Genomic DNA, 27,917 nt, shown 5'->3' with positions numbered 1-27,917 from the left:
AGGAATAGGCAGCTGCCCCATACGGGGATTGAACCTGCAACCTTGGCGTTACCAGCACCACTCTCTCACCAACTGAGCTATCCACTTGGAAACAAGCCATCTCTTCCCCAGTGGTTCCAAAAGTGGGGGGGGGGCACTCAGGTGTGCGTGCTTGTATTACCCGGATGTATTACCCAACTTCCTGCAGCCAATCCGAATCCTTGCCAGCATCGTGGAAGTCAGTCCCTACGCAGTGAGGTGTCCACAGCTTGTGGGGACTGACCGAGCAAGCGGTAGGGTCCGCGGACCGGATCCACGAGCCTGGGGGGCCCGCATCTGGCCCCGGGCCGTAGTTTGCCAATCCCTGAATTAAACTGAGTAGTTTTACACAGTGGCATAGCGTGGGGGGTGCAGGGGGGGCCCGGCCGCACCGGGCGCAACATCTGGGGGTTAGGGTTAGGGGGCGCAAATCCACGGGTTAGGGGGCACAAATTACTTGCCTTGCCCCGGGTGCTGACAACCCACGCTACGCCACTGGTTTTACATGGATTTTGAATGAATGTGCAACTAATTGCTACAGTTTTGAATTTTATTGTGTTGCAACTGTCCCCGATGCTTTACAGTGGTACCTCGGGTTACAAACGCCTCAGGTTACAGACGCTTCAGGTTACAGACTCCGCTAACCGAGAAACAGTACCTCGGGTTAAGAACTTTGCTTCAGGATAGGAACACTAATTGTGCAGCAGCGGGAGGCCCCATTAGCTAAAGTGATGCTTCAGGTTAAGAACCGTTTCAGATTAAGAACGGACCTCCGGAACGAATTAAGTTCTTAACCCGAGGTACCACTGTATAGTTGAAATTCCTGCACTGCATGGGGTTAGACTAGATGACCGTTAGTGTCCCTCCCAACTGCACAATTCTATTAATATCTTCCTTAGCGAGCCCTGTTAACCCCTATAATGCTTTCTATAGAGCAAGCATAGGGGACGCTGGGGGATGTGCTTGTGGAACGAAGGTGGCAGTGGGCCAAAAAAGAGTTCGGGATCTACTACTATGAACAGAAATGAGAGCCAATGGGTTCTCCTTTTTTTAAAGTTTCGTTTCAGCGGGGACAGCACTCCGGATTTCCAAAAAGCGGCGCTTTTTTGCGTCTGAGCGAGGAAGAGAGAGAGGGAAAAAAAGAGAGAGATTGATTTGTGGCTGCGCAAAGGGAGGAGGAGCCCAGGAGTAAAAGTAGGAAGGACGAAGGGAGGGGAAAGGAAAGTTAATAGAGGGAAAGGCGGGTGGGGGAGAAAGAGAAAGAAAGAGAGAAGGAAGGAAGGGGGGAAGAGAAGTGGAAAGGAGGGAGATCGAGGCGGGGGAGAAGCGTCTGGAGAGTTGCGCCGAAGTTTGGGGGGCGGCGGGGGGTGGGCGCGCGTCCCAGGAGGAGGCGGAGGCCAGCCCGGGCTGGGAGCCGCGCGGCGGCCCGGGGGCGGGAGGCGGCCCGCGGCTCCTAGGATGTGGAAAGGGGACGGCGGCGCAGGGGGAGGAGACCCGCACGGCTAGGGCAGCGCGCAGGGGGAGGGGAGCGGGCCGGAGGCGGGCGAGGGGGGCCGCGATCCCGCGCGCCGCGAACATGGCCTCCTTCCCCGCGGGCCCCGCCGAGCCCCCCGGCCGGGGAGGGCGGCGCGCCCCCGCCGCCGGAGAGCAGAGGCAGGAGGAGGAGGAGGGCGCAGCCGAGGAGGCGCGCCAACTTCTGCCAACTTCGGCGCCCGCCCCGTCGCCGCCGCAGGCTCCTCCCGGCCGAGAGCCAGAGGACGGCGGCGGCGGAGCAGGAGGAGGAGGATCGGGTTTGGAGACGCCTGCCGCGTCCTCTCCAAGCGCGGGGCTCGCCTCCGCCGCGCCCGATCCTCCGCGCTCGCCGCGCTTCTCGGCGGAGCAGGTCTCGTGCGTGTGCGAGGCGCTGCTGCAGGCGGGCGACCCCGGCCGGCTGGGCCGCTTCCTGGGCTCGCTGCCGCCCGACGCCGAGGCGCCGTGCCTGGAGGCGCAGGCGGGCGAGAGCCTGGCCAAGGCGCGCGCGCTGCTGGCCTTCCAGCGCGGAGACTTCGCCGAGCTGTACCGCCTGGTGCAGAGCCGGCCCTTCGGCGCGCCGCACCACCCGTTCCTGCAGGATCTGTACCTGCGCGCCCGCTACCGGGAGGCCGAAGCTGCCCGGGGCCGGGCTCTGGGCGCCGTCGACAAGTACCGGCTGCGCAAGAAGTTCCCGCTGCCCAGCACCATCTGGGACGGCGAGGAGACGGTGTACTGCTTCAAGCGGCGCTCGCGGGCAGCCCTGCGCGACTCGTACGGGCGCAGCCGCTACCCGAGCCCCGAGCAGAAGCGGCGCCTGGCCCAGGACACCGGCCTGTCGCTCACGCAGGTCAGCAACTGGTTCAAGAACCGACGGCAGCGCGACCGCAGCGGAGGAGGAGGAGGAGCCGGGGGAGGAGGCGCCGGCACGCCCAGCAAGAGGTGAGCGGCCCCGGGGCATGGGCAGAGCGCAGCGCCGCACTCTCTCGGGGCGCAATCGCGCGCGCACTGCTGCGCAGGAAAGAGAGCTAAGTGGAACCTGCATGGATAAGAGCAGTCTACCGGTTGCGGGGAGGGAGAGGGGTGACTGCTGCCTCCCTGGCCTGCTTCTTAGCCTTGCCAGATACAATACAATACGATAATCTTTATTGTCGTTGTCCCATACAGAACAACGAAATTGAAAAAATTACATCAGATATGCAAAAACCAACAAGCCTGCTATCCTTGCTATCCCAGCCTGGTTGACCCCCTAAAAACTCTGGTACCCCATAATTAAATACAATATACTCCCACAGAGACTACCGTACACTGTTTTTAAAACCAAAATCGCATTTGGATAGAAACTGTTTCTCAGGGCTAGTCCTAGTCTTTATAACCCGGCGCTGTGGGTTAAACCACAGAGCCTAGGACTTGCCAATCAGAAGGTCGGCAGTTCGAATCCCCGCGATGGGGTGAGCTCCCGTTCCTCTGTCCCCGCTCCTGCCAACCTAGCAGTTCAAAAGCACATCAAAGTGCAAGTAGATAAATAGGTACCACTCCGGTGGGAAGGTAAAACGGCGTTTCCGTGCGCTGCTCTGGTTCACCAGAAGCGGCTTAGTCATGCTGGCCACATGACCCAGAAGCTGTACGCCGGCTCCCTCGGCCAGTAAAGCGAGATGAGCGCCGCAACCCCAGGGTCGGTCACGACTGGACCTAATGGTCAGGGGTCCCTTTACCTTCTTCCAGAAGGCAGAAGCTGAAAGAGATCATTTCCGGGGTGCGCACTATCCTGCGCTATCTCTGCAGCTTTCTTATAACACCTGAAAGCATAGATTTGATCCAAGGTGGGAAGAGTGCACCCAATTATTCTCTCTGCACTGCTGGGAAGCAGGATGCAGCCCAACTAGGACTGCAGCAGACCCCAAGTAAGTCCCATTAAAGTTGGAGCTTACTCTTGAAGAAATGGGTTTAGGATTGGACTTGGATGTGGGTCAGAACCAGCTGGGCTTTTCTAATATTCTTAAAGACCACATGCTGATAATTAGGGGGCAGACCCCCCAACTCTCCTTAAAGGGATCTTGAAGTTCTGAAGGCGTCTTTGGGGTCTTCATGGAAAACCCAGCATCCTAGAGACACTTGACTCCAACCCACCATAGAATACCTATTTCCTCTGGATGGGTTTTTGGGAGACATTGATGCCACCTATTCTTAGTTCATGTTCCTCCCAAGTTTCAGAAAAAGTCTAGGGTGATGGAGAAATTCCTGAATCACATGTGCTTCTCAGTTTATAGTAAGCACTCCCTGGAAGAGAGAATGAGCCTGCTGGGAGACCCCTCTCGAAGTTTTATAGGTCTCTAATGGACCCTTTACAAAGTTCCTGTCCTTCTAGGGCAGGGGTAGCCAGGCTGGTGCCTTCCATATGTTTTGGGATTCTGGCTTCAATTCGTCTCAGCCAGCATGATGGGTATTGTCATAGGGCCTTCCAGAAACTGGACTACAATACCCATCATGCCTGACCATTGGCAGATTGGGAGACACCCATTTTCTGTCGCATGCATTAGAAACTCTTATCCCCCCCGGGGGGAAAAAGTTGTCGAAAGTAACTTCCAGCAAAAGGAACAAGCATTTTTACAGAGGCTGGGAAATAAATGGACTGCGGCGTATTGTAAGGAATTACTAAACTCCGGGTGCTAAGAAAGAGGGGTAACATCAGTTACATCCTCTCCAGTTCTAGCCAAACCAAGAAGAGCGAGGTACGGCCAAGGCTTTGCAAAACCCACAAGCTACCCTAAATTTCAACTCTTTTCTTCTGTGTGAGAGTGCTGAGACAGGCTGCCTTAGACACAGGAACAGCCTTGTATTTGCACAATTCACAAAGTGAGCTACAGAAGGCTTAATCCTGCCTGGTGCCCCCTACCCCTGCTTAAAAGGTAAAGGGACCCCTGACCGTTAAGTCCAGTCGCGGACGACTCTGGGGTTGCAGCACTCATTTCGCTTTACTGGCTGAGGGAGCCGGCATACCGTTTCCGGATCATGTGGCCAGCATGGCGAACCAGAGCAGCGCATGGAAATGCAGTTTACCTTCCTGCCAGAGTGGTACCTATTTATCTACTTGCACTTTGATGTGCTTTCGAACTGCTAGGTTGGCAGGAGCAGGGACTGAGCAACGGGAGCTCACCCCGTGGCGGGGATTCGAAGCGCCGACCTTCTGATCGGCAAGCCCTAGGGAAGTTTTTAATGACTGATGTTTTAATGTATTTTTAGGAGAAACCCAGCTAGATGGACAGTGAATAAATAAATTGATGATGATGATAATTCCCTGTAAAAAGCATTATTCAGAATAGCGATTCGCATGACCCAGAAAAGGGAAGATAATAATGCAATAAAATTCCAAACAGTCATTAAAAATCCAGTTCAAATTGCTTAGTTCACTTAATTCAACAAGAGTTGCTGATACCAGCTTATCAAAGTCTGATAGCCATTTACACCTCCAGTGCCCCCCTGCCACCCCCTGGCCTTTTACTGCCCCCTAGGTAATCCCCCTCCCCGATTTGGGAGACCCTGGGTAACACCACTGCCTTACTTTCGAATAAATATGTGTTGGATGGGGCTGTAAGGAAGGAATGAGGAGGTGGGAGACCTGAACCCTGCAGACAGAGCTTTTCCCCTCCCTGGTTTCTCTCTCCTCCCCCCCCCCCACATTTTGGGTGCTTCCAGAGCAGGGTGCACCCAGGAGAGTGAAGAGGGCTTTTCTCTTCTAGCTGTTCCTGGGCACGGAGGAATTTTTGTGTGTCCGCCTTTGCCTTCCCCTCTGCAAACAAAAGGGAGAAACCACTTGAGTTTGAGAAAGTTCTAGTTCATTCTTCTCTTGCAGGCTGTTCAGGGGGTGGGGAACAGCCAAGTTGGCTACTCCAGATGTTCCTGCAGCTGGCGCTCGCTCTCCTCTCCCCCCCCGCCCCGTCTCTCCTGGGAGAAAAACTTTGCCTCCAGTTAGCTGCACTTTGCAGCAACGTGGAAGGCGCCAAGCTCATCCCCTTTGTTGTGAAATGTGAATCCCTTGGCTTTGAATTTCCTTGGGCTGAGGGTGGAAATTACCTTGCCCAAGGAGCCCAGACTCCTGCCTTCACTCTCCAACTAAAGGTCTATTTCTCAGTCCTTTCTACCTCAGAAACATATATTGTACACTGAATACCATCGGCTCTCCAGGCACTTTCCCATTCCCTGCTACCCGGTCTTTTAAACTGGATTTGAACCTGCGACCTTCTGCTTGCAAGGCGGGTGCTCTAAGCATTGAGCTACAACCCTTCCCCACAGTAAATCAGGGGTTGGGGCTTGTTACACTGCAGGTGGGGGCTCCCACTATCCGTTCAAAGAAAATAATTCAAAGAGGCTTCCCCCCTGGCCAGGGTTAAAGGTAAAGGCAAAGGGACCCCTGACCATTAGGTCCAGTCGTGGCTGACTCTGGGGTTGCGGCGCTCATCTCGCTTTATTGGCCTAGGGAGCCGGCGTACAGCTTCCGGGTCATGTGGCCAACATGGCTAAGCTGCTTCTGGCGAACCAGAGCAGCACATGGAAACGCCGTTTACCTTCCTGCCGGAGCAGTACCTATTTATCTACTTGCACTTTGACGTGCTTTTGAACTGCTAGGTTGGCAGGAGCAGGGACCGAGCAATGAGAGCTCACCCCGTGGTGGGGATTCGAACTGCCGACCTTCTGATCAGCAAACTCAGATATATAAGCTAGGCACCAAATTGCTTTTTAAACCAATTTTCAAAACGGAATGCCTAGCTGCCATTTTGGGGCAAGGCGTCTCCAAAGTTTTCTTTTTCAAATGACGGACTGGCTGTGATTGATTCTCAGTTAAAACATTTTGCTAGAGAAGAATGGCAAGGTCAAGTTGATGGATTATGCCGAAATGGCTAAAATGACCGGAGGAATCAGAAATCAGGAAGACCAAAATTTTAATAAGGAGTGGGGCAAATTTATAACTGATCTTAAAGACCACTGTAAACAGTTAAAATAATTAGTAGGATTGGAATTGCACTTGTAATGGGGAATTTTGGATACAATGGAGAGAGAAAAGATTTGGATTATTCTAAAAAGATGCAGGAGGAAATGATTAAAAATAGGACCCACAAAGGGGAGGAGGGAAGTCCCAGAGATTCCTCGTAATCTTGTTTTTATGTTTTATGTTCAACATGTGACTGCATTTTGCTAGTTCAGATGACAGCCTTGAGCTAGGTTAAGAACTAGGAGAACTTAAACAAGAAAAGTCACTTGATCCAGAATTAGTCTACATAGATATTGGCCTATTCCAACCTCTTTTTCTTAATGATGACACGGACATTTCATAATGCAGGAATATTTTGCACAACCGTGAGCAGGGCCATGGGGTAGGGTAAGTTAAGACAGGTGACGACAGTTAACTAGAAGGTTGTTCCCTGCTCCTGCTCAGGCTACACGGAGAACGCATTTTGGTTCCTGAAGTTCATTCCGATTCTGCAGATAAAAATATAACTGATGGAATTCTGCAGGATGTGTTGCTAGTGTGCGAAAACAGTCCAGATCCAATGATCCTTAGGCATCTACCTCCAGATGGCAGAGACGCCAGATGCCATCCTGGTGCCCAGGTATCTTCACTTGGTCACTAGCGACCAATAGGTAAAGGTAAAGGGACATGTGGGCAGCATGACTAAGCCGCTTCTGGCGAACCAGAGCAGTACACGGAAACGCTGTTTACCTTCCCGCCGGAGTGGTACCTATTTATCTACTTGCACTTTGACGTGCTTTCGAACTGCTAGGTAGGCAGGAGCTGGGACTGAGCAACGGGAGCTCACCCCGTCGTGGGGATTCGAACCGCCAACCTTCTGATTGGCAAGTCCTAGGCTCTGTGGTTTAACCCACAGGGCCACCCACATCCCAATAGCGACCAATAGCTAGGTGCAAAATGCACCCGGCACCCGGCTAATTTCTAACACTGCCCCCAGACAATACCAGCATTTTTGTGCAGGGAATCTGCACCACTGGAGGTTTTCAGAGATTCAGGGCAGATACAAGGAAGTATTTCATGCAATGCATAAATAACTTGCGGCATTTCTTGCCACAGGCTAGAACGATGGCTGCTCCCGGTAGGTTTCTGAGTGCAATTCAAAGTGTTGGTGCTGGCCTTTAAAGCGCTAAATGGCTTTGACTGTGTATACCGGAAGGAGCATCTCCACCCCCATCGTTCAGCCTGGACCCTAAGGTCCAGATCCGAGGGCCTTCTCGGTGGTGGCGCCCGCCCTGTGGAACACCACCCCATCAGATGTCAAGGAGATAAAGAACCATACAACTTTTAGAAGACATCTGAAGACAGCTCTGTAAAAAAGAAAGTTTTTTATTGTCTGGTGTTTTGTTGTGTTTTTATTTTAATATTCTGTTTGAACAGAGTGGCTGGGGCAATGGTCAGATGGGGAGGGCATAAGTAATAAACAGTTGTTGTGGATTAGACCAGTTCATAGAGGAGAAACTCAGTGGCCTATCTAGTCCAACATCCTGTTCTAACGGTGGCTGATCAGGTGACCATGCGCAGAATTTGAGCGCAAGAGCACTTCTCCCCCCATCCCCGAGATTCCCAACAACTGTTATTCAGAGACAGTTCACTGTGGCAACCACGGCCTAGGACCTACGTACCTACGGGACCGCCTCTCCTGGTATGTCCCACAGAGGACCTTAAGGTCCACAAATGACAACATTTTTGAGGTCCTAAGTCGCAAGGTGGTTAGATTGGTCTCAACTAGGGCCAGGGCCTTTTCAGTACTGGCCCCGACTTGGTGGAACGTTCTGTCACAAGAGACTAGGGTCCTGTGGGACTTGACATCTTTCCACAAGGCCTGCAAGACGGAGCTGTTCCGCCTGGCCTTTGGTTTGGACTCAGTCTGACCCTTATGTTTCCCTCTCCTTATGGTTTTGACTTTTAAAATGAGGCTGCATTTAAAATTGCATTTTAACCTGTATTTTAAATTGGTCCCCCCCCCCATTATGTTTTTACTGTCATTTTACTGGTGTTAGCCGCCCTGAGCCCAGCTCTGGCCGGGCAGGGCGGGGTATAAATAACTATTATTATTATTATTATTATTACATCCTGAACCTCTTCTCCTTTACAGCGAGTCTGACGGGAACCCCAGCACGGAGGACGAGTCCAGCCACGGCACCGAAGAAACCGAAACGTCCATGGGGATTTCCACGACCCCCGAAGGGATGCCCACCCCCAACAGCCTGTTCCTGCCAGCCGCTTGCTCCAGCGCCTCTTCCATCCTCCTCAACGGCAACTTTATCACCGCTAGCTCCCCGACCATGCTGCTGAACGGCGGCTCCGTCATCCAGACTCCCAGCGGAGGCGTCATCCTGAACGGCTTGGCTCTTGGCGACAACCAGACCATCACCCTCAGCCCCGTGGCAGCGCCCAGCCCGCCCATCCTCATCAACGGATCCAGCCCCCTGCTGGGCGGCAAGCCCCCAGGCCCGCCCGGCAGTCAGGAGGCCAACAAGGCCCTCCAGGAGCCCCTCGCCCCGGCCACCGTCATTCTCAGCCCGGCTGCCGCGCTTCAGGGGGAAGTGAAGTCGGAAGCGGCAGAGGCCCTGGCGTTTGGCGTCGAGGTCAAGCTGGAAGAGGGTCAGGGGTCCGCCCCACCCCTGTTGCCCGTCCCCGACGCTGCCACGCTCCTCTCCAACCACAAGGGGCCCCTGCTGGCGGCTGTTGCCATGCCGCAAGTGGTCCCATCAAACGAAGCAGCCCCCACGGCTGCGCAGCAGCTGCCCACAGCACCTCAGCCACCAGCCACATCTAGTCCTCAGATGGTTCCTCTAGCCAAGTTGGCCCCCGGTGCCCAAGCCCTGCCAGCTCCCCAGGTAACCGCAGCCACGGTCGGTGGGCAGATGGCCCAGTCTTCCCAGACTACCACAGCCACGCCGCTGCTGTCCATGCCAGGCCCCTCACCACCCCAGGCCGCTGTTCTCCACGTCCCTGCCCCATCCCTGGTCCCCATCACCCAAGTCTCGCCCCCTTCCCAGGTGGTGCCGCTCTCCCAGCCCATCTCTGGGACCCAGGTGCTCTCCCCGTCCCAAATGGTGCCCGTGTCCCCGACGCAGATCTACGCCGTCCCGCAGGGGGCATCTGCCCCCCAGCTCGTCTCGCTCCCCCAAGTGGCCCAGGGCTCCCAGATTATCTCTCTGCCCCAAGTTGTGCCAACCTCCCAGGTGGTCACCCTGCAGCAGGGCATGGGCAGCCCCATCCAGATCCTCACCACCGGTGGCGCCCCCATCAAAGTGGGGGCCATGGCAGGGGCGCCGCAGGTGGCCGTGTCGGCGGGAGGAAGCCTTGGCCAGAGCAACGTGCACCTCATCAACGCCAACGTGGGCATGACCACGCTGCAGATCCCGGGCACTGCGCCAGGTACGTGGCTTTGGGCAGAGGGTGGCCGGGGAGGTTTCAAAAACAATTCAAGGGATTCAGGAAACTGGCAGGGCTGAATCAAGGACTCTAGGGTCCCGTTTGCGCCATACATTTAGAGCGGTGCTGGACTAGGACCTGGGAGGTCAGGGTTCGAATCCCCACTCAGCCAAGAAATTTGGTGATCTTGGGCCAATAATTCACTCTCAGCCTAACCTATCTCGCAGAATTGTTGTGAGTGATAAAATGGGGGAGGAAGAGAAGTACGTAGGCTTAAATGTGGTTTAAATGCATGTTCTTTCTTTGATGCGTATGTAATAAAGGAGGACTACGTTATGTATGTAGGGACGCGGGTGGCGCTGTGGGTAAAACCTCAGTGCCTAGGACTTGCCGATCGTATGGTCGGCGGTTTGAATCCCCACGACGGGGTGAGCTCCCGTTGTTCGGTCCCAGCTCCTGCCCACCTAGCAGTTCAAAAGCACCCTTAAGTGCAAGTAGATAAATAGGTACCGCTTTATAGCGGGAAGGTAAACAGCGTTTCTGTGTGCTGCGCTGGTGCTGGCTCGCCAGCTGCAGCTTTGTCACGCTGGCCACGTGACCCGGAAGTGTCTCCGGACAGCGCTGGCCCCCGGCCTCTTAAGTGAGATGGGCGCACAACCCTAGAGTTGGACACGACTGGCCCGTACGGGCAGGGGTACCTTTACTTTACCTTTACGTTATGTAAAAGTTATAAGGTTTCTCACATTGTTTTCTTTCATGTACCCTTTCTGTTAACTTTTCCATCAAAATTAATTCCCAGACATAAGCATACCAAACTTCATATAGGTTCATGTTTAATGTTTAATGTCCTCCATTGTCTAGCAACAACAAGACGTGCTGCAGTTATAAGATGCACAATTAAGTCTCTGTCTCTAAGATTTTGTGCTTCATCTGCAAATATAGAAAGCAATGCTATTTGGGGATCTAAATTGATCGATTGAGATGTAATTTGTTCCATTTCCTGAAATATTTTTAGCCAGAAGTTTTTAATCAATGGGCATTTCCACCACATGTGTATAAATGTTCCTTCATTCCCACAATTTCTCCAACGTTGCAAAGCAATATTTTTGTCTAGTTAATTATTATGTATTTGTTTCTATCCCACTTTTCCTCCAAGGAGATCAAGGTGGTCACATGGTTTTCCCTCTCCTTGTTTTATCCTCACAACAACCCTCTGGGGTAGGCTAGGCGAAGAGACAGTGACTGGCCCAGGCTCACCCAATGAGCTTCATATCAACGTTGGGATTTGAACCCTGGTCTCTGTCAGGCCCTAGTCCAACCACTCCACCTCATTGGCTCTCTTGGAGAGTAGGGACCGCCTTGGAGATGTTTGCTGATTTGGGTGGGCGGGGGGAGAGGAAATGTGGGCTCTGTGTCCCTTCCTTTGCTTAAGGAGCGTCTCCACACCCATCGTTCAGCCCAGACACTGAGATCCAGCACCAAGGGCCTTCTGGTGGTTCCCTCACTGCGAGAAGTGAGGTTACAGGGAACCAGACAGAGGGCCTTCTCGGTGGTGGCACCCGCCCTGTGGAACGCCCTCCCTTCAGATGTGAAGGAAATAAGCAGCTATCTTCTTTTTAAAAGACATCTGAAGGCAGCCCTGTTCAGGGAAGTTTTTAATATTTAATGCTGTATTGTTTTTAACACTTGATTGGAAGCCGCCCAGAGTGGCTGGGGAAACTCAGCCAGATGGGCGGGGTATAAATAATAAATTATTATTATTAAGATTTCCCCGTTTACTCTCCAACTTAGGCAACATCCTCCTGACCAACCCGGCAACGGGGAGCAGCACCATCGTCACCGGAATGGCTTTGCAGCAGGGGAAGCTGATCCTGACGGCCACCTTCCCGGCTGGCATGCTGATGACGCCCATCCTCTCAGCCCAGGCTGCCCCGACTCTGGCCCTGCCCATCAAGCAGGAAGTGGAGGCCGTGATGGCGCCGGCAACACTGGGGAGCGGCGAAGGCGGCAGCGTCTTGCTCTCGGGGGGTGCTTCCGTGCTCCCTCCTGGCGTCTCCCCGCTTTCGGTGTCCGACAGCACCGGGCCGGCCGACTTGGCTTTTGGCACGGACTCCGGCCAAGCCGGCCTCCTTTCAAACTTCTCCCAGCCGGACGGCCTGGCCATGTCTCAGCAGCAGGTGGTTTGGCCCAGCCCGGTGGGCATGGACCTCCAAGGGACCGGTGCCGAGGGGCTGTTTGAGATGGACAAAAACTCTATGGAGGTGCAGGGCGGCCTTCTGCGTCTCTCAGAGGGAGAGGGCCTCTTGCTGGACGCTTCTGGGGGAGACCCGATGGGCCCCGAGGCTCTGGACTCGGACGAGAAGGTGCTAACCCAGCTGCAGTCTGTGCCGGTGGAGGAGCCTCTGGACTTGTAAGCACCCGCGAGGTGTGTCGCAGAGTCCTCACCTGCCCACGGAACGATATTTTAAACCTGCTATCCTTGGTCCCCACCTGGTCCAGACAGGATGCTACAAGTGCCTTGAAAAGGGAAACCTGGGTGAGCCCCTGAAATCTGTGCTGCTGCTGCACATCTTTTTTTTGCAAACACTACAGAAGGAAAAAACACAGCACTGGGACACTGCTGACCCCATTATCTGGTGTGTACAACTGCCTGTTCAGCAACCCCAGTGCCACCTTGTGGCTTCCAGTCGAACAGCAAGCACTATCTTCCCCCTGGAGGTGTTGCCCATTCACCTTGTTTCTTTCCTCCCTCCCAGCCCTCCTAAAACTCAGGCACAGAGTTGAGGGCGTTTTCTACCTTCATGGCCTTCCTGCCTTTTTTTAGAAACCTACCTAATATCTACCAAGTTGGTTGGAAAGCTAGGGATTTTCGTTGACACTGGGGCAGGGAGCACATCATATAGACCAGGCATCCCCAAACTTGGCCCTCCAGCTGTTTTGGGACTACAGTCCCCATCATTGCTGACCACTGGTCCTGTTAGCTAGGGATGATGGGAGTTGTAGTCCCAAAACAGCTGGAGGGTCGAGTTTGGGGGTGCCTGATATAGACTGCCCTTTGTCCACCTGGCATCCCTGAGAGGGGGCTGATGGGAGTTGTAGTCCAAAACAGGTCAGCTGACTTACACCACAAGGAGAGCCTTCCTCTCCCCTCATCTATGGTGCTAGGGAACGGGTCCAGCTGCTAGTCTGAGCCCAAGTCCCATTTCGGAGGGGCAAGAAGGACATCCGAGGTCCCAGTGCTTGTCTCCTGTTCCAGTTAGGCTTGTACTCTTTCCCAGGGTAGGGTTGGGGTGGGGAGGCTATTGTCATTTGAGCTTGGCTTCTCGCTGGCTTTTAGTCTTGCAGCGCTGTCCTAGAGAGGTGAACTGTCCTGTTCCAAAGTCAAACGCTTTGGCGCTAGAAAACAATGCAGACATTGTTCCAGTCCTCCAGGGCAGAGAGAAGCCTGGCTAGAATGTCTCCTCTGGACCCATCTTTTGTCTATGGAATAGCTTTCCGGCGTTTTAACCCTGGGCTGATCTCCGCTGCTCTGGGCGGGAACAGCGTAAGAAGCACATTTGTTAATTGTGGGATTGGATCCTGCAGCAGTTAGTCCTGCCATTAAAGGCACATGGGAGCAGGTGTCAGGTGTCTTAAGCCACTGTAAAAATTAGCTTTAGCTGCACCTTGAGATCCCCTGTGTTGGGGGATTGGGAGCAGAAGCCACACATTAATCTGGGACGCTCAAGGTTGGGGGTCAATCCATCTTGAAAGATAGAAATGTCATGCAATCGGGCCAGACCGAGCATTACCCCCTTAAAATACCATTTGCTTTGAAAACTCGAGTTTCCTCCCAAACTTTCCCTGGGCCTGTTTCCTCTGAATGCTAAAATCAGCAACTGGTCTGCCTTTTTTATTTTTAGACAGAGAAGAAATGATATATAAATATATTTAATAATGTATTTTTTAGAAGAAAAGTCATTTAAAAACCAATTCTTTCCCCCTTTCCCCTTATTTTTCTATAAGCCGGTGGCATCTCTCCTTCCTATATATTTAACAGTTTCCTTGTCATCTTGAGGGGAGAAGAATTATTATTTTTCTTTTCGCTGACGTTTTCCAAAACCTTTTCTCACACTGCACCCAGGTTGCTGGTGGCGAACTTTAAGACCGTGAGCAAAGTACAAAATCCAAGACCCTTGTGCGGGGATTGAGGAATCTTCCATAAGTGAAAAGGCCTCCATCCATAGAGCTGCTTTGGAGTGAGGTGGGGGGGGGGGACAGGACACAACTGTGTTCCTTCCAGATACCTTGTTCTGTGTCAGGGTGGGGTCTGTAGCAGAATGCATTGCAAATAGCCCCACATCCAGTTCCCAGGATCTCCAGGCAAGGCTAGGGGAAACCTCTGTCTGAAGCCCTGAAGAGCCAGACAGTGTAGACCAGCCTTTGCAAACAAATGCTTTTGGACTACAACTCCCATCAGCCCTTGCCAGTACAGCCAGTGGTCAGGGATGATGGGCGTTGTAGTCCTGTAAGACTTGGAAGGCTGTTCTTGGTCAGAATTGGCCTAAGGCAGCTCCCTGGCTTTTTAGCATTAGATAACAGTGCAGGGAGTTATACAGGACAGAAATTTTGGGGCAGAAATTTCTGGTTTTTGCTTTCTTTCTCTCTCTCTTTTTTTTAATGGGGCCATGCTAACTGGATCCTACTTCAGGACCACTCAGTACCCGCAAAGCTTTTTGCTGAGTGTGGATGGTACACTATTTGAAAACAGCTGTCTGCTGGGGCGGCCAGGCCTGTGTCAATCAACATGTTTTGCTGCAAAGAAATGGGGAGGGGATGCACCTCATGGATTATACCCCTCCCTACTGCAAAAGGATGGGCTCGCTGTTCCTCCCCCCCCCCCCCACTGCTGCGATGGGATCTGAGCAAAGGGTTTCGATTGTCTATCTGAATGTCTCCTAACCCAACACTTCCCAAACAGGTACTACAGCTACACACCTATTTTCCACAGTTTGTGAGAAACAATCATTTCTGCAAGATATTTTTATATCCTTTTTTTTACGTGTACGTGTGTCTTTTATATATATATATTATATATATAAATATATTTTATCCTAAAGCTCTCTCTGTGCGTGTACTCATCCTTCATTGAGCTCTGTTGGAAATTCCCATCATAAGCCAATGGCGAGAGGTGGCGGGGGGGGGGGGTCCGTAAGGGTCTCAAACCATTTCGCTTCAAGGACCGTTCCAGTATTTAAGGAGCATTTTCAGGCTTGTGCCTTGTTTTCTATAATAGGGATGGGGAAACTGCTGCTGTCCATATATCATTGGAGTACAACTCACGTCATCCTTGGCAGCTGTGTCTGCTGGCTGCATCTAAAGGGAATGCAGCCAAAACGAAAGCCACAGGTTCCCTACCCCTGAGTCCCGGGACTGATGTGGATCAGGAAATTAAGGATCCTGAATCCAACCTGCTCTGGATTATTTTTTAAAATAATATTTATTAGAGTTTCAAATAATACAAAAAGCAAAAAAAGAAAAAGAAAAAAAGGAAAAAAAAGATTCAACTTTTACAGTCCATATTTTCAATAACTTTTTTCCAGAACTTCCCCTCGCCTCCCCTTCTTGTATTCCATGTCCAAATATTTGTTCAACAAGTTCTTATCCCTAAATTTTTAACCTTAATTTGTTACTATATTTAATTCAATTTATATATCAACTTTTAACTTATATACATCAATCATTTATGCTTACACACTTTTTCTAAGGTCGACCCAGTTTCCCTTCCACGAATTCCCCATTTTTATACTAATGACAACGCAAAAATAAAAAATAAAAAAGAGTAGAAAGAATCAGACACCCTTCGGATTTCCAAACCCCCACCCTCCCTTCCCCGGTTTCGATCCCCGGGCCATTGTCCATTAGCATCTACTATCAGCCTGGCGACCTCACGTCTGAGGCCCTTAAATCTCTCTCAGTCTCTCTCTGCCGGTTTCTTTGGAAGTCCTTTATGTTTAACACCAAGTCTCGGAGGGGCACTATCCCTATGATGTCCATGTTCCTTCCAGCCAGACCTCCATGGTTAAAGGTGGAGCTCAAATCTTGTTTCTTAATTCTTTTAAGTCCAAATAACCCAAAGGCTCCAACTTCCACCTTGATCAAATTTGTAGTCCATAGATCTTCAGATCCCCACAAAAGGAGATCTTTCCATTCCTCATTTTTAAATTCAAACCAAATTTCCCTCATCCAGTCCTTATTTTCATTTATATCCATCTTGACAGGCCTCCGGCTCTCCTTTGCCTTCTGCAGCATTTTATTTTTATTCCATAGAATTGTAGAATTGGATGGGACCATGAGGATTCCAGCAGTGCAGGAATCTATTGCCCAAGGTGGACTTGAACCCCCAGCCCTAAAATTAAGAGTCTCATGCTCCACCTACTGAGCTATCCATAAAGCTGCATAGATCAGAAACACCTATTCCATGGCACTGCCATGGGTAAGAACAGGCTGCTTAGCTATAACCATAGGGTGGTAGCAGTGGGGAGAATTAGGTTCAGGGGCAATATGTGGCTCTCCGTCCGTGAGTCTTATCTGGCCCTCAGAACTCTCCCGAGCCACACCAGTCGGCAGCTCTGCTTTGCAACCTCCTTGAATGTCCCCCCCCCCCCCCGAGCTGGAATGTGTCCTTGGACACTCCTAATGTCTCTTGGCTTGCCCAGGAGGAGGATAGAGAAGGGTCAACTAGCCAGCTATACAGAGATAACGTTTACATTCTCACTGTTGTCACTTCCATTTCGTGCCACACCCACCACAGATAAGTGGTTTTCAGGAGGTTAATAGGACCACTCTATTCTGCCTTGGTCAGACAACATCTGATCTGTGTTCGGTTCTAGGCACGGATATTGATAAGCTGGAACATGTAGAAGAAGAGGAGTTTGGGTTTGATATCCCGCTTTATCACTACCCGAAGGAGTCTCAAAGCGGCTAACATTCTCCTTTCCCTTCCTCCCCCACAACAAACACTCTGTGAGGTGAGTGGGGCTGAGAGACTTCAGAGAAGTGTGACTGGCCCAAGGTCACCCAGCAGCTGCAGGTGGAGGAGCGGAGTCGCAAACCCAGTTCACCAGATTACGTGACTACCACTCTTAACCGCTACACCACACTGGCTCTCAAAGGCCAGTGTACGAAGGAGGGTGACCCAAGATGATCAAGGGTCTGGAAACCAGGCCTTATGAGGAACAGTTGAGGGAGTTTGGTATGTTTAGCCTGGAAAAGAGGAGACTGAGAGGAGATGTGATAGCCATCTTCAAACATCTCAAGGGCTGTCACATGGAAGAGGGAGCAAGTGTGTTTTCTCTTGCTATGGAGAGTAGGACCCAAACCAAGGTCATGGGGACCATGTTCCAGAACATGTTCCCTTCCATCAATGTCCACAAGGTAGGTGTGTGCTGGCCTGGAGACTGTGGGAAGTCAGCTTGATGGTCCTGCTCTGCTACTCAGATGCCTCTGGCCCTGGTCTCCCATGGTGTGTCATACAGGTCAGCTCTGCCCTGCTTCTCAAAAAGAGCGTATGTTATTCATAACACTTGTGTCTTCTTCATCTGCAAATCTCGGGGCAAATTTACTTCCTGACAGTAAGAGCTGTTCGACAGTGGAATTTGCTGCCCAGGAGTGTGGTGCAGTCTCCTTCTTTGGAGGTCTTTAAGCAGAGGCTTGACAACCATATGTCAGGAGTGCTCTGATGGTGTTTCCTGCTTGGCAGGGGGTTGGACTCAATGGCCCTTGTGGTCTCTTCCAACTCTAGGATTCTATGATTCAATGGCTGTGAGTTACAAGAAAGGGGATTCCAACTAAACGTCAGAAAGAACTTTCTGACAGTAATAGCAGTTTGACTCCCTCGGGAGGCAGTGGACTCTCCTTCCCTGGAGGTTTTCAGGTGGAGGTTGGAGGGCCATCAGTCATGGATGCTTTTAGTGGAGATTCCTGAATTGCAGGGGGTTGGACTAGATGACCCTCAGGGTCCCTTCCAACTCTACAATTCTATGATTCTATGCCTAGAGGAATGGATGTGGCCCTCTGGCTGAAGACGAGTCCCCTGCATCACCTGCAATGGGACTTTGAATGGCAGAACCAACAACTGAGCTTAAAGACAACACTGCGACGAATACCCAGAGCAGCCCCTATATATGCTCCACACAGAGGTGGCTATCCATTATACGATCTGTCCACTGCAGCTCCTGCTTCGCCAAAGTTTAGGTTCCACACTTGCAAGAGCGTAAGAGCTTGGCTTGCTCTGACAGGGACTTGAGGTGGCTTACAGGTAAAGCACCAGCAGCATTTCCAGCAACAGCAACAATTTTTACCTGTAAGCAACCTCAGAACCTATGGAACAGTCGTGACCGATTTTGGGGTTGCGGCGCTCATCTCGCTTTATTGGCCAAGGGAGCCGGTGTACAGCTTCCGGGTCATGTGGCTGCCATGACTAAGCCACTTCTGGCGAACCAGAACAGCACACGGAAACGCCGTTTACCTTCCCGCTGGAGTGGTACCTATTTATCTACTTGCACTTTGGCGTGCTTTTGAACTGCTAGGTTGGCAGGAGCAGGGGCCGAGCAAGGGGAGCTCACCCCGTCATGGGGATTCGAACTGCTGACCTTCTGATTAGCAAGTCCTAGGATCTGTGGCTTAACCCACAGCGCCACCCGCGTACCGACCATGAATTTGTCCAATCCTCTTTCCAAGCCATCCAAGTTGGTGTCCAGTGGCGAGAGACAAGAGGCTGATGGGCTCTCTGGGGGCAAAAAAAAGAGGCTATGGGAACGGAGCCACTGGCTTCTCTGACTAGCTTTCTGCAGAGAGCAGGTTTTGTGCTCTAGCTGCTTTCTCAGCTCCAAAACAAAGCTTCCCCCAACCTCCCCATATTGCTGGGAAGAAGTAGTAAGGTGATCCAGGTTGGATAGTATTACTCAGATGGCTGTGTAAGCAAGACTGTCTGGGGTGGGAGTATTTAGGGGGCTTTTCTTGTCTCTTGAATTAGGTGGGGAGGGGAGGGGAGGTTGGGAAAAGGAGACCCGCTGTCAGGCAAGGTTAACCCTTTGCAATACCCCTAGAACAGTGGTTCCCAATTAGCAAAGTACTGCAGCCCCCAAGCCACGGACCCACCTCCTTTTGAGATTTTTGATCCCTCTGTGGTAGTTTTTGTTATGTGAGTGGCACCACGGACCCCCTGGGTGGGTTTTGCAGACCCCCTGGGCTGTGCAGACCACTCGCCAACTGGGGCTGTCTGCCCCAGAAGGAGCTTGATCCTGCCTCCATGGTAAAATGGCTCTAGGGAGGATGGTAGATCTAAAACTGGCTGTAGAAATAAAATTTAAAAAACCATCCTGCTCTCACCAGGTGCCAAGATGGGGAAAGCACGCAGGCAGGACTGAAGCCCTCTCCCCTTCTATGGTTTCCAGGAATTGGCAACCAGAAGCATTGCTGCGTCCAACTGTAGCCAGTAGCCATCAATAGCACTCTGATCCATTCATTTGTCTTTTAAAGCCATCCAGGTTGACTATCCCGACTGCTTCTTGTGGAAGCGAGTTCCATAGTTTGTGCTGCATGAGGTGCTGGATCAGGCCAATGGCCCATCTAGTTCCAGGGAGCTTCCCGCAGCAGAACGTTTCTCTCTTTCTTTGCAGCCTTCCCTAGTTATATGGGATGACGCTTTCACCCAGCGGGGACACAAGGCCTCTTGTTATTTGTCTTGCAACAGGTTATTTGTCTTGCTATGGGCTGCCAGCTTGGTGCGAAACATGATCTCCACATGGGAAGAGCAAGGGGGCAAGGAAAGGAAACACTGACGGCAAGAGCTCTGGCTTGGGGGGGCCGATCTGTCACCTGGCAGAGCCAAGAACAAAGGGAGAGACAAAGAATTTTCTCCTGCAGACTCACTGCAACCCATGGAAAGAAGTTGAAAACAAATTTGTTTCACAAGCAGGGATATTAAAAAGAAAGAAGCCAGCTTAACATCTGGAGAAATAAGAGGGATTAATCTTCGTTCAAAAACTGCTGCATTGAGGATAAATAGCCTTTCACTTATAATAAAATAAGCTTGGAAGTGTGCAGATGATTTTAGAGCGAAGTCTCAGAAGCTGCCAACCCGCAGTTGCAGATGACTTCAGGTCCTGCTTAGCTCTTTTGTCCCTTTCACTCGCTTAACAGGATGGGAGCAACAGCCCACATTCCAAGGAAGCCTTGCACAAGGTGAGATCCTAAAAGGTTTGGGCAAGCAGGCCGGCTGGAGCAGACATGGGGAAACAAAGGGAGAGGCGGACAGGGGGGCAGAAAGCAGGGACTTTCCTCCCTGGCTTGCCCCCCTCTGTAGGGGGCATCTCACATTACCAGATCCCGCCAACCCCTCTGCAGAAAGCCTTTCCATCCAAGGGTGACTGTGGTGGTGAAGTCTCCCTTTCTCTCGCTCTCCTTGCGGAGTTGGCCAATGGCTGGCCACAGCTGCAGCCTGCGTGGGCTGAGCCTGTAACCGATACCCCCCAAGACATCTACCCTGGGCGACTGTCTCTAGAGCCAGAAGGCAGGCAGGGAGAGGGGAGCCCCGGCGGCACATAGAAGGCAAGAGGGGAAAGCTGACATGGCCATCCCAGAGAGAAACGCGGAGGGCGGCAGACTCGCCTCCCGCTCGGCTTGCCCTCCCCAGCTTTAATGGGACATATCTGGTTCCCTCTTCAAAAGAGGCAGGATCACTTCCTGTGCTCTGCCGCACAGAGCTTTGCAAAAGGACAGCGTTGTCCTCCACATGCGGGACTCCTTGTTGGAGGTGTATTGGGTCTGTGGAGCCTGCTAAGCCGGTTCGGAAAGTCGCCAGGCTTCGCAGCCCTCCCTTCTCCGCCATGAATTTTGGCTTCACCCAGGAGCAAGTGGCCTGCGTGTGCGAGGTCCTGCAGCAAGGGGGAAACATTGAGCGCCTGGGGCGCTTCCTTTGGTCGCTGCCGGCCTGTGATCACCTGCACAAGAACGAGAGCGTCCTGAAGGCCAAAGCAGTGGTGGCCTTTCATCGGGGAAACTTCCGGGAGCTCTATAAGATCCTGGAGAGCTACCAGTTTTCTCTGCACAACCACCCCAAGCTGCAACAACTGTGGCTCAAGGCTCATTACATTGAGGCAGAGAAGCTGCGCGGGAGGCCGCTGGGAGCCGTGGGCAAGTACAGGGTGCGGCGCAAATTCCCCCTGCCTCGGACCATCTGGGACGGAGAGGAAACCAGTTATTGTTTCAAGGTAAGGAAGGCTCCCTGAAGAGACCTTTTCCGTGGTAGGCATCTCGCTGAAAAGGCAGTCAGGGAGATGCAGGAAACAAAGAAAGAACTGCCACCAAACGCTCCATTTTTCGGCAGGCACAAAATCTGCACATCGTTCCCTGAAAACTTTCAGGGCTTGGCTTGGCAAAGTAGCCGTTCAGCTGAACTCCCCCTGCTTTGGATTATTGCAAGCGCCATCTGCTTTTTTTCTGGGGGTTTTGTTGTTGTTGTTTAGTCGTTTAGTCGTGTCCGACTCTTTGTGACCCCGTGGACCAGAGCACGCCAGGCACTCCTGTCTTCCACTGCCTCCTGCAGTTTGGTCAAACTCATGCTGGTAGCTTCAAGAACACTGTCCAGCCATCTCCTCCTCCGTCATCCCCTTCTCCTTGTGCCCTCCATCTTTCCCAGCATCAGGGTCTTTTCCAGGGAGTCTTCTCTTCTCCTGAGGTGGCCAAAGTCTTGGAGCCTCAGCTTCATGATCTGTCCTTCCAGTGAGCACTCAGGGCTGATTTCCTTCAGAATGGAGAGGTTTGTTCTTCTTGCAGTCCATGGGACTCTCAAGAATTTCTGGGGGTACTCAACAGTACCAGCACCTTTTTTCTAGAAGAGAAGCACAGCCTAAGTCTACGGCAACTTCCTTCTCATTACTATCGTACTTGTCTACTTTGGTCAGCTCAGAACAGCCCCACTGGTGATGGTATTGTGTATTGGGCAGGTCATTACATCGCATGCTCTTTCCCCTGGCTGCATCTCTACTCAGCATGACCCCAAGTGCTCCCTCACCTCTTTGCCTCTTTCCCCCACCCTGATGCAGCCTCCTTGCCCTGGAACCCCAGTCAAGACTACTTAGGTGGTTTGCTCAGTTGGTTAGAGCACCATGCTGATAACACCAAGGTTGCAGGTTCAATCCCCATATGGGACAGCTGCACATTCCTGCATTGCAGGAGGTTGAACTATATGATCCTCAAGGTCCTTTCCAACTCTATGATTCTCCTCTTCCTCCCTTTCCAATCCCTCCTCAAATCCTCCTCCTTCTTGTGTTGTTGTTGTTTAGTCGTTTAGTCGTGTCTGACTCTTTGTGACCCCATGGACCAGGCACTCCTGTCTTCCACTGCCTGCCGCAGTTTGGTCAGACTCATGCTGGGAGCTTCGGGAACACTGTCCCACCATCTCGTCCTCTGTCGTCTCCTTCTCCCTGTGCCCTCCATCTTTCCCAACATCAGGGTCTTTTCCAGGGAGTCTTCTCTTCTCATGAGGTGGCCAGAGTACTGGAGCCTCAGCTTCAGGATCTGTCCTTCCAGTGAGCACTCAGGGCTGATTTCCTTAAGAATGGATCGGTTTGATCTTCTTGCAGTCCATGGGACTCTCAAGAGTCTCCTCCAGCACCAGAATTCAAAAGCATCCATTCTTCGGTGATCAGCCTTCTTTATGGTCCAGCTCTCACTTCCATACATCACTACTGGGAAAACCATAGCTTTAACTATACGGACCTTTGTTGGCAAGGTGATGTCTCTACTTTTTAAGATGCTGTCTAGGTTTGTCATTGCTTTTCTTCCAAGAAGCAGGCGTCTTTTAATTTCGTGGCTGCTGTCACCTCCTTCTTGTAGGAATTAACCTTATACCAAGTCAGAACATTGGTCCATGTAGCTCAGCATCCTCTACACTGACTGGCAGCAGCTCTCCAGGGCCTGTCCCAGCCCTGCCTGGAGATGCTGGGAACTGAACTGGGATCTTATGCATGCAAAGCAAATGATCTAACCCTCTGCTGCAGCCATTCCCCTTAGTCCTCATTCCCAGGTGAGAAGGTCCCACAGGTAACCATGTCCTGTCCTATTCATCCTGCTGCCTCCCTCTTCTCCCCGTTGTCTGCATTGTGCTGTCCCTATTTTCTGAGGAACGCTGGAGCATATGCAAAGCTTCAATTGTATGCTCCTTGGGGCAGGGCTCGGTCTTTCTCTCTATTGGCCATGTTACACGATAAAGCTACACAGCAGCCTCCCACTCTTGTCTTTCATGCCAATAGCATCTCTCGTCTCTGCAAAGTTCTGGAATGAACTCCCAAGCAAGATGCAGCAGCTGTGAGGGTCTTTGGGTGACAGTTGTGCAAAAGCCGTTTATTTGATGTGGCCTTTTTGCAGCTAAGATGAATACGATTGGCCAAGGGATACAGCTTTAGTGAGTAAAGCTGTGGATTTATTTTTGCGTGGGGGGGAATGAGGTAGAGTTGAATTTCATTACTATTCATTATTGTAAATTATTTTAAATATCTTTATTTAATGTAAGGAGCTTTAAGATTGGAAAAGCAATATGTACATCATAAATAAAAAATACTTCTTCCTCAGTGCTTTTCTTGGGAACCAAGGTTTCACTTTCTCTGTGCTTTCCTACCACCTGTTACAGTACTCCTGTGCCATTCTCCCCCATTGCTGCCCCCCCCCGGCTTGCTTTTCACTTCTCAAGCCCTGTCTTTGGATCCCACCCCATCACCTGGGGAAGGGTGCCACTTCTGCACTGAGTACAGTGCCAATATATTGCTGAGAGCTACCTAATCTGCCATCATAATAGAATAGCATTCACTGGCATTAAAAACAGCATTTGTGGACTTTGAGTTATGGTGATAAGGGAGGGAGCGAAAAGGGGAAACAGGTTTGGGGTAGGGAGAGAAAGAAAAGGAAGGCAAACTTTAGGGATGCCGTACTTTTCCTGCCCCTGGACAGGTCTCCTGTGGCGTTAACAGTTGTGTGAGAGGAAGGATTTCAACTTATGCAGCTTTCCCCATCTGTGTGCTAAGGGGAAATTGGCCAGCTGAAATTCTGCCCCTCAGAAACCTATTAAAGGCACAGCAGCCCTGCCAGGAAATGTGGGAAGAAAGAAGGTGGCAACTCTAGGAAGTTAACTTTCACAGAGAAGCTTGGTGCTTGTTGTGCCCCCTCATCCTTCAAATATATTTCTCCCTGGTTTTTAAATGAACACAAATTCTGCCCTTGCCCAAGGTTTCACTGCCTAGGGGTTTAATAATCCAACCAACCTATAAAACTTCCCAAAATGATATCTAAGATTACGAATAAAAGAAAGAACTGTTCACTGTCAAGAGCACAGCTATGAAGAGAGAATGATGTTATTGCCCCCTGCCGGTCATGTTATACCATAGCACCTTCAGTAGCTGCAAGTGTACAACAATGCACATTCAGATTAAGAATAATAATCTAAACAAATGCACATAGATGAGAGGAAAGGATTCATAGAAGGACATGGCAATTGAGGGGGGCAAGCTCATGGGCTCACTGAAAATGTCAGCTTGGAGTGCTGCAATGGGTGAAACAAATTCCAGATATATACCCCTTGAGGGGGAAAAAGGTTGCCTACCCTTGACTTAAATGAAAAGGATAAGTTTCCCGAACAAAGCAAAACTAACACCCTCTGCTCTCATACAGGAGAAATCTCGGAGTGTGTTACGGGAATGGTACATCCACAACCCCTACCCATCCCCTCGCGAGAAGAGGGAGCTGGCGGAAGCCACAGGGCTAACCACCACCCAGGTCAGCAACTGGTTCAAGAACCGGCGCCAGAGGGACCGTGCGGCCGAGACCAAGGAGAGGTGAGGCTTTGTGGGTTCAATGAAAAGGTGCAGAGCTGCCTACCAACACAGCAGGGGACGAAGGGAGGGAGGAATGAAGCCCTGATACTAGAAGTCACAGAAAAAGGGACAGGGGGAACCAGAAGCCCCCACCTTGGGACTATGAGAGGGGCGGGAGCAGAAACCATTGAGAAATATCTTGCTTACTTTAGCCTCTGCCTCCTTTTCTCACTTTCTAAAAAGTTTCCTCTCTGCACTTGATCTCTGCTCGCTGTCCATTTTTGCGTTTCTTTGCCCTTACATTTAAGGCACAGAACATACCCCAGGCAATTGTGCTGCCAGCCTGCCTTGGCCTCCCTCCCTCTCAGTCTTCGTTTGACACACAACCATCTGCTATCAGTCCTTCGGGTCTCCTTTTTCCAAATCCAACTCTGCCATGTCCTTCTCTCTGTCTAGAACAACCTCCTTGCATCATCGGAGGCTGCTCCAGCAGAGCAAATGGGGGCACTGCCCCACCAACCTCAGTCTGACCTAAGCCAGCCCCTACCTGCCAACCAGGAGTGATACCAGCTGTCACCTTCCTCCTCCTTAGTCAGAAGGCTCACCCATAATTACCTTTTGCCCTGCCCTTTCGAGACACCACAGGCCCACACTTTAAAGTACTGTGTCAGGTTTTTTGTTTTGCCCTAGCTCTTTCCCCATGTAAAGCTGATCTTTACTGCTGAATCGGAACAAACAGCTATTTGGGTTTTCCGTGGATTACTGTTTGCTCTTATTCAGCAGTAAAGAGTGGGTTTTGCAATGAGCCCCCCCCCCAAAAAAAAGACACCCAGAAGCAGTATTTTAAGTGCAGACCAGTGCCTAGAAAGCACAGAACAAATGGAAGTCTGAATGAACCTCAAGTGCTGTTCTTGTACAACTCAGAGGGCAGGAGAATAGCGATAAAACTGGAATCCATTGGTATCTGCCTGTTGTTCGCTCTGACTCCACCTACTCTTGGCCTCCCATCCTCTACTCCAAGGGGGCACTAATCACCCTGCCTTCACAAACTGTGTTCTCTATCTGATCAACTCCATATTCCTCCTAAAGTTTTCTGCAAACCCTTTCTGGGACCACAGTAGTAGCCACATTTGTTCCATTGCAATTTTTTGCAACTGGCTGCTTCTTTCTTCAAGCTCCTTCCGCTCTCTTCTCTTTTGATATGCCCCGTGTTCTTAGACCATGAGCCTCCAGAAAGGGAATGTGCTTGTTCAAAATGTTCTGGTTTTTAAGTACAGAACACTGGTGAGATGCAACCTGTAACAGCTCCGGCTAAGGCGGGTTTCACCAGAAGTGATTCCATTCTTCAAGTAATTTTAAATGCGTCATTAACTGGAAGGAAAGAGTGGAAAGAGCGAGAGCGAGAGAGAGAGAGAGTGAACAAAAGAAGAGGAGGATAGTGAGGGTAAACAAAAAACATTTTTACCTAAAAGGCACTGTGTAGGTGGGGCATCTGAATTTTACTGGAGCAGCAGTACTGGAGAGATGGGCTAGCCCATTCCTGCACTGTTTCCCTGATCAAAATGGCATCTCCAAAGCTTTTTTTGCCCTACAGCCAAAAGCACAGATCTCTTCTTATTTGGCATAAAGAAAACAGCAGGAAGGTTGGGGTGGACAGTCAGAAATACCTGCAAAGACTGAAAGATACCATCTAATCCCTGCTTTCCCAATGCCTATTATCTTAGTACAGTAAGCACCCAGCAGGACTGATTCCTTAACAATCTAGCCCCCCAGAGACAATATTCTCCTCCTCTTCTTCTACTTTTTGCAGGGAGAACAGTGACGGTGGTGCACTGAAGGAAGGAAGGGGCCTTCCACGAGAAAGACACCTGCTCTCCAGCTCCGATGATGAGAGCTCTCCCATTGACAGCCCTGCAGCTCATGCATCCAGCCCCTCACTGCTCTACTCTGGTTTGCCACTTTCGGTTCCAGTGGGAAACTCCATTCACAACGTCCAGAGGGTAGATTTTCTGCAGCACCAGCCGCTCCACAATAGTCTCCTGGGGCCCCTCACTTCTACCATTGTAGATCTGGGCTCCTGAAACTGAACAGTTGAGCACCCACTTCATCCCCAATGGACTGTTCCTTTGTTCTCCTTCCGTACTTCTAAGCACTCTCCTGCCCAGCCAGCACAGGAACTTATGCCATTGGTTACAAAGCATCTCCTCATCTCCTCCTGACCTATAGGGGGCAGTCATAAGAGGAGGAGGCCTATGGGCACCTGCAAGGCCATGCTATTGCCCCCACAATTCCAAATTCAGATTTTGACAAACAAACCATTCCAGAATCCCACCAGATCTCCACTTTCTGATTTGTTAAAAAAAAAAAAAAGCAGCAAAACTTTGTGTTGTTATAGAAAAGAACATACTTCTGCTAAAATCAGAAACCACTTCTGCGGGAAGGGGGGATTTTGAGCAGATGGGATTTCTGCTCTCAACACATTCCCTGATCCCACACCCCCTGGAAAAACTCCCAAATCTTGCTCCCCCATACGCTAGTTGATCATGAGGGCCCAGCCTTCCTATCTTATAAAAGAGTGGCATAAAATGCGACTGATGGCAAAGCAAGGGGAGCTTTGTCCCCATGAAACCAAGCAAAGGTGAAGCAGTTAGCAAAGCAACAAAATCGGTACGAAGCAGAGTACAAGTGCATGCAGCAGCTTAAACTGGGAAGCGCAGGAGCATCCAATTAAGAAGGTTAATTAGGGCTTTAGCCTAGACAGCTGAGCACATGCAAACACTTACCCTCTGGAGACAGCAAGAGCAATTAAAGCGCCTTGCAGAGGTTCCAACAAGCTTAATGACTTTGACAGAGGACTGTAATGAAGCACTTGATAGTTTTGTGGGCATCCGTATGGGAAATAATGGCCTACTGAGCCTACATTATACTTACAGCCATTCTGGGAGAGGAATGCTAAGAGACAGAAGCTCTTTTGTAAGAAGGTTCAGCAAGAATCAATCTCTGGAGTTGGGAGACAATTCTTGAATGGGCTTCTTGGAGAGGGTGGGATGATGGGATCAAGGCCTGCTGTGGGTTGCTTGCTTCTGCTAGACCCTCTTTTCCTACCCCACTGAGCCATGTTACTCTGT

The 27,917-nt window shown here is 51.0% G+C and overlaps 2 protein-coding genes across 4 annotated transcripts in view; both read left to right on the top strand.

The window, feature by feature from the left end:
• Positions 1 to 1,452: 1,452 nt before the first annotated feature.
• Positions 1,453 to 27,917, top strand: part of SIX5 (SIX homeobox 5) — a 31,131-nt gene continuing 4,666 nt past the window's right edge. For 2 of the 3 annotated variants that reach the window (XR_014171044.1, XR_014171045.1), the window contains exons 1-3: positions 1,453 to 2,469; positions 8,652 to 9,940; positions 11,729 to 13,227. Coding sequence is in view for 1 of the 3 variants with exons in the window: in XM_081921954.1 (XP_081778080.1) it covers positions 1,595 to 2,469; positions 8,652 to 9,940; positions 11,729 to 12,351 (2,787 nt within the window). In the remaining 2 variants the exon portion in view is untranslated. Of the gene's footprint in view, positions 2,470 to 8,651; positions 9,941 to 11,728; positions 15,036 to 27,917 lie in introns of those variants that run through there. The other variant, XM_081921954.1, reaches the window with a different exon arrangement.
• On the top strand, positions 20,794 to 27,899 carry LOC309376131 (homeobox protein six1b-like). The gene is made up of 3 exons (XM_081922332.1): positions 20,794 to 21,192; positions 24,647 to 24,810; positions 26,600 to 27,899. The coding sequence occupies exons 1-3, from the start codon at positions 20,809 to 20,811 to the stop codon at positions 26,868 to 26,870; spliced, it is 819 nt and encodes a 272-aa protein (XP_081778458.1). The 5' UTR covers positions 20,794 to 20,808; the 3' UTR covers positions 26,871 to 27,899.

The sequence above is a fragment of the Podarcis melisellensis genome, assembly GCF_964234715.1.
Source record: "Podarcis melisellensis genome assembly, chromosome: 8".
NCBI lineage: Eukaryota > Metazoa > Chordata > Lepidosauria > Squamata > Lacertidae > Podarcis > Podarcis melisellensis.
The sequence above is the reverse complement of the archived record's forward strand: the minus strand, read 5'-3'. Positions and strand labels throughout refer to the sequence as shown.

Excerpts from the sequence above, each read along its gene's own strand:
- LOC309376131 (XM_081922332.1), top strand. The coding sequence starts at position 20,809 with ATGAATTTTGGCTTCACCCAGGAGCAAGTGGCCTGCGTGTGCGAGGTC. Across the intron at positions 21,193-24,646 it reads AAACCAGTTATTGTTTCAAG|GAGAAATCTCGGAGTGTGTT; the intron begins GTAAGGAAGGCT and ends GCTCTCATACAG. Across the intron at positions 24,811-26,599 it reads GCGGCCGAGACCAAGGAGAG|GGAGAACAGTGACGGTGGTG; the intron begins GTGAGGCTTTGT and ends TACTTTTTGCAG.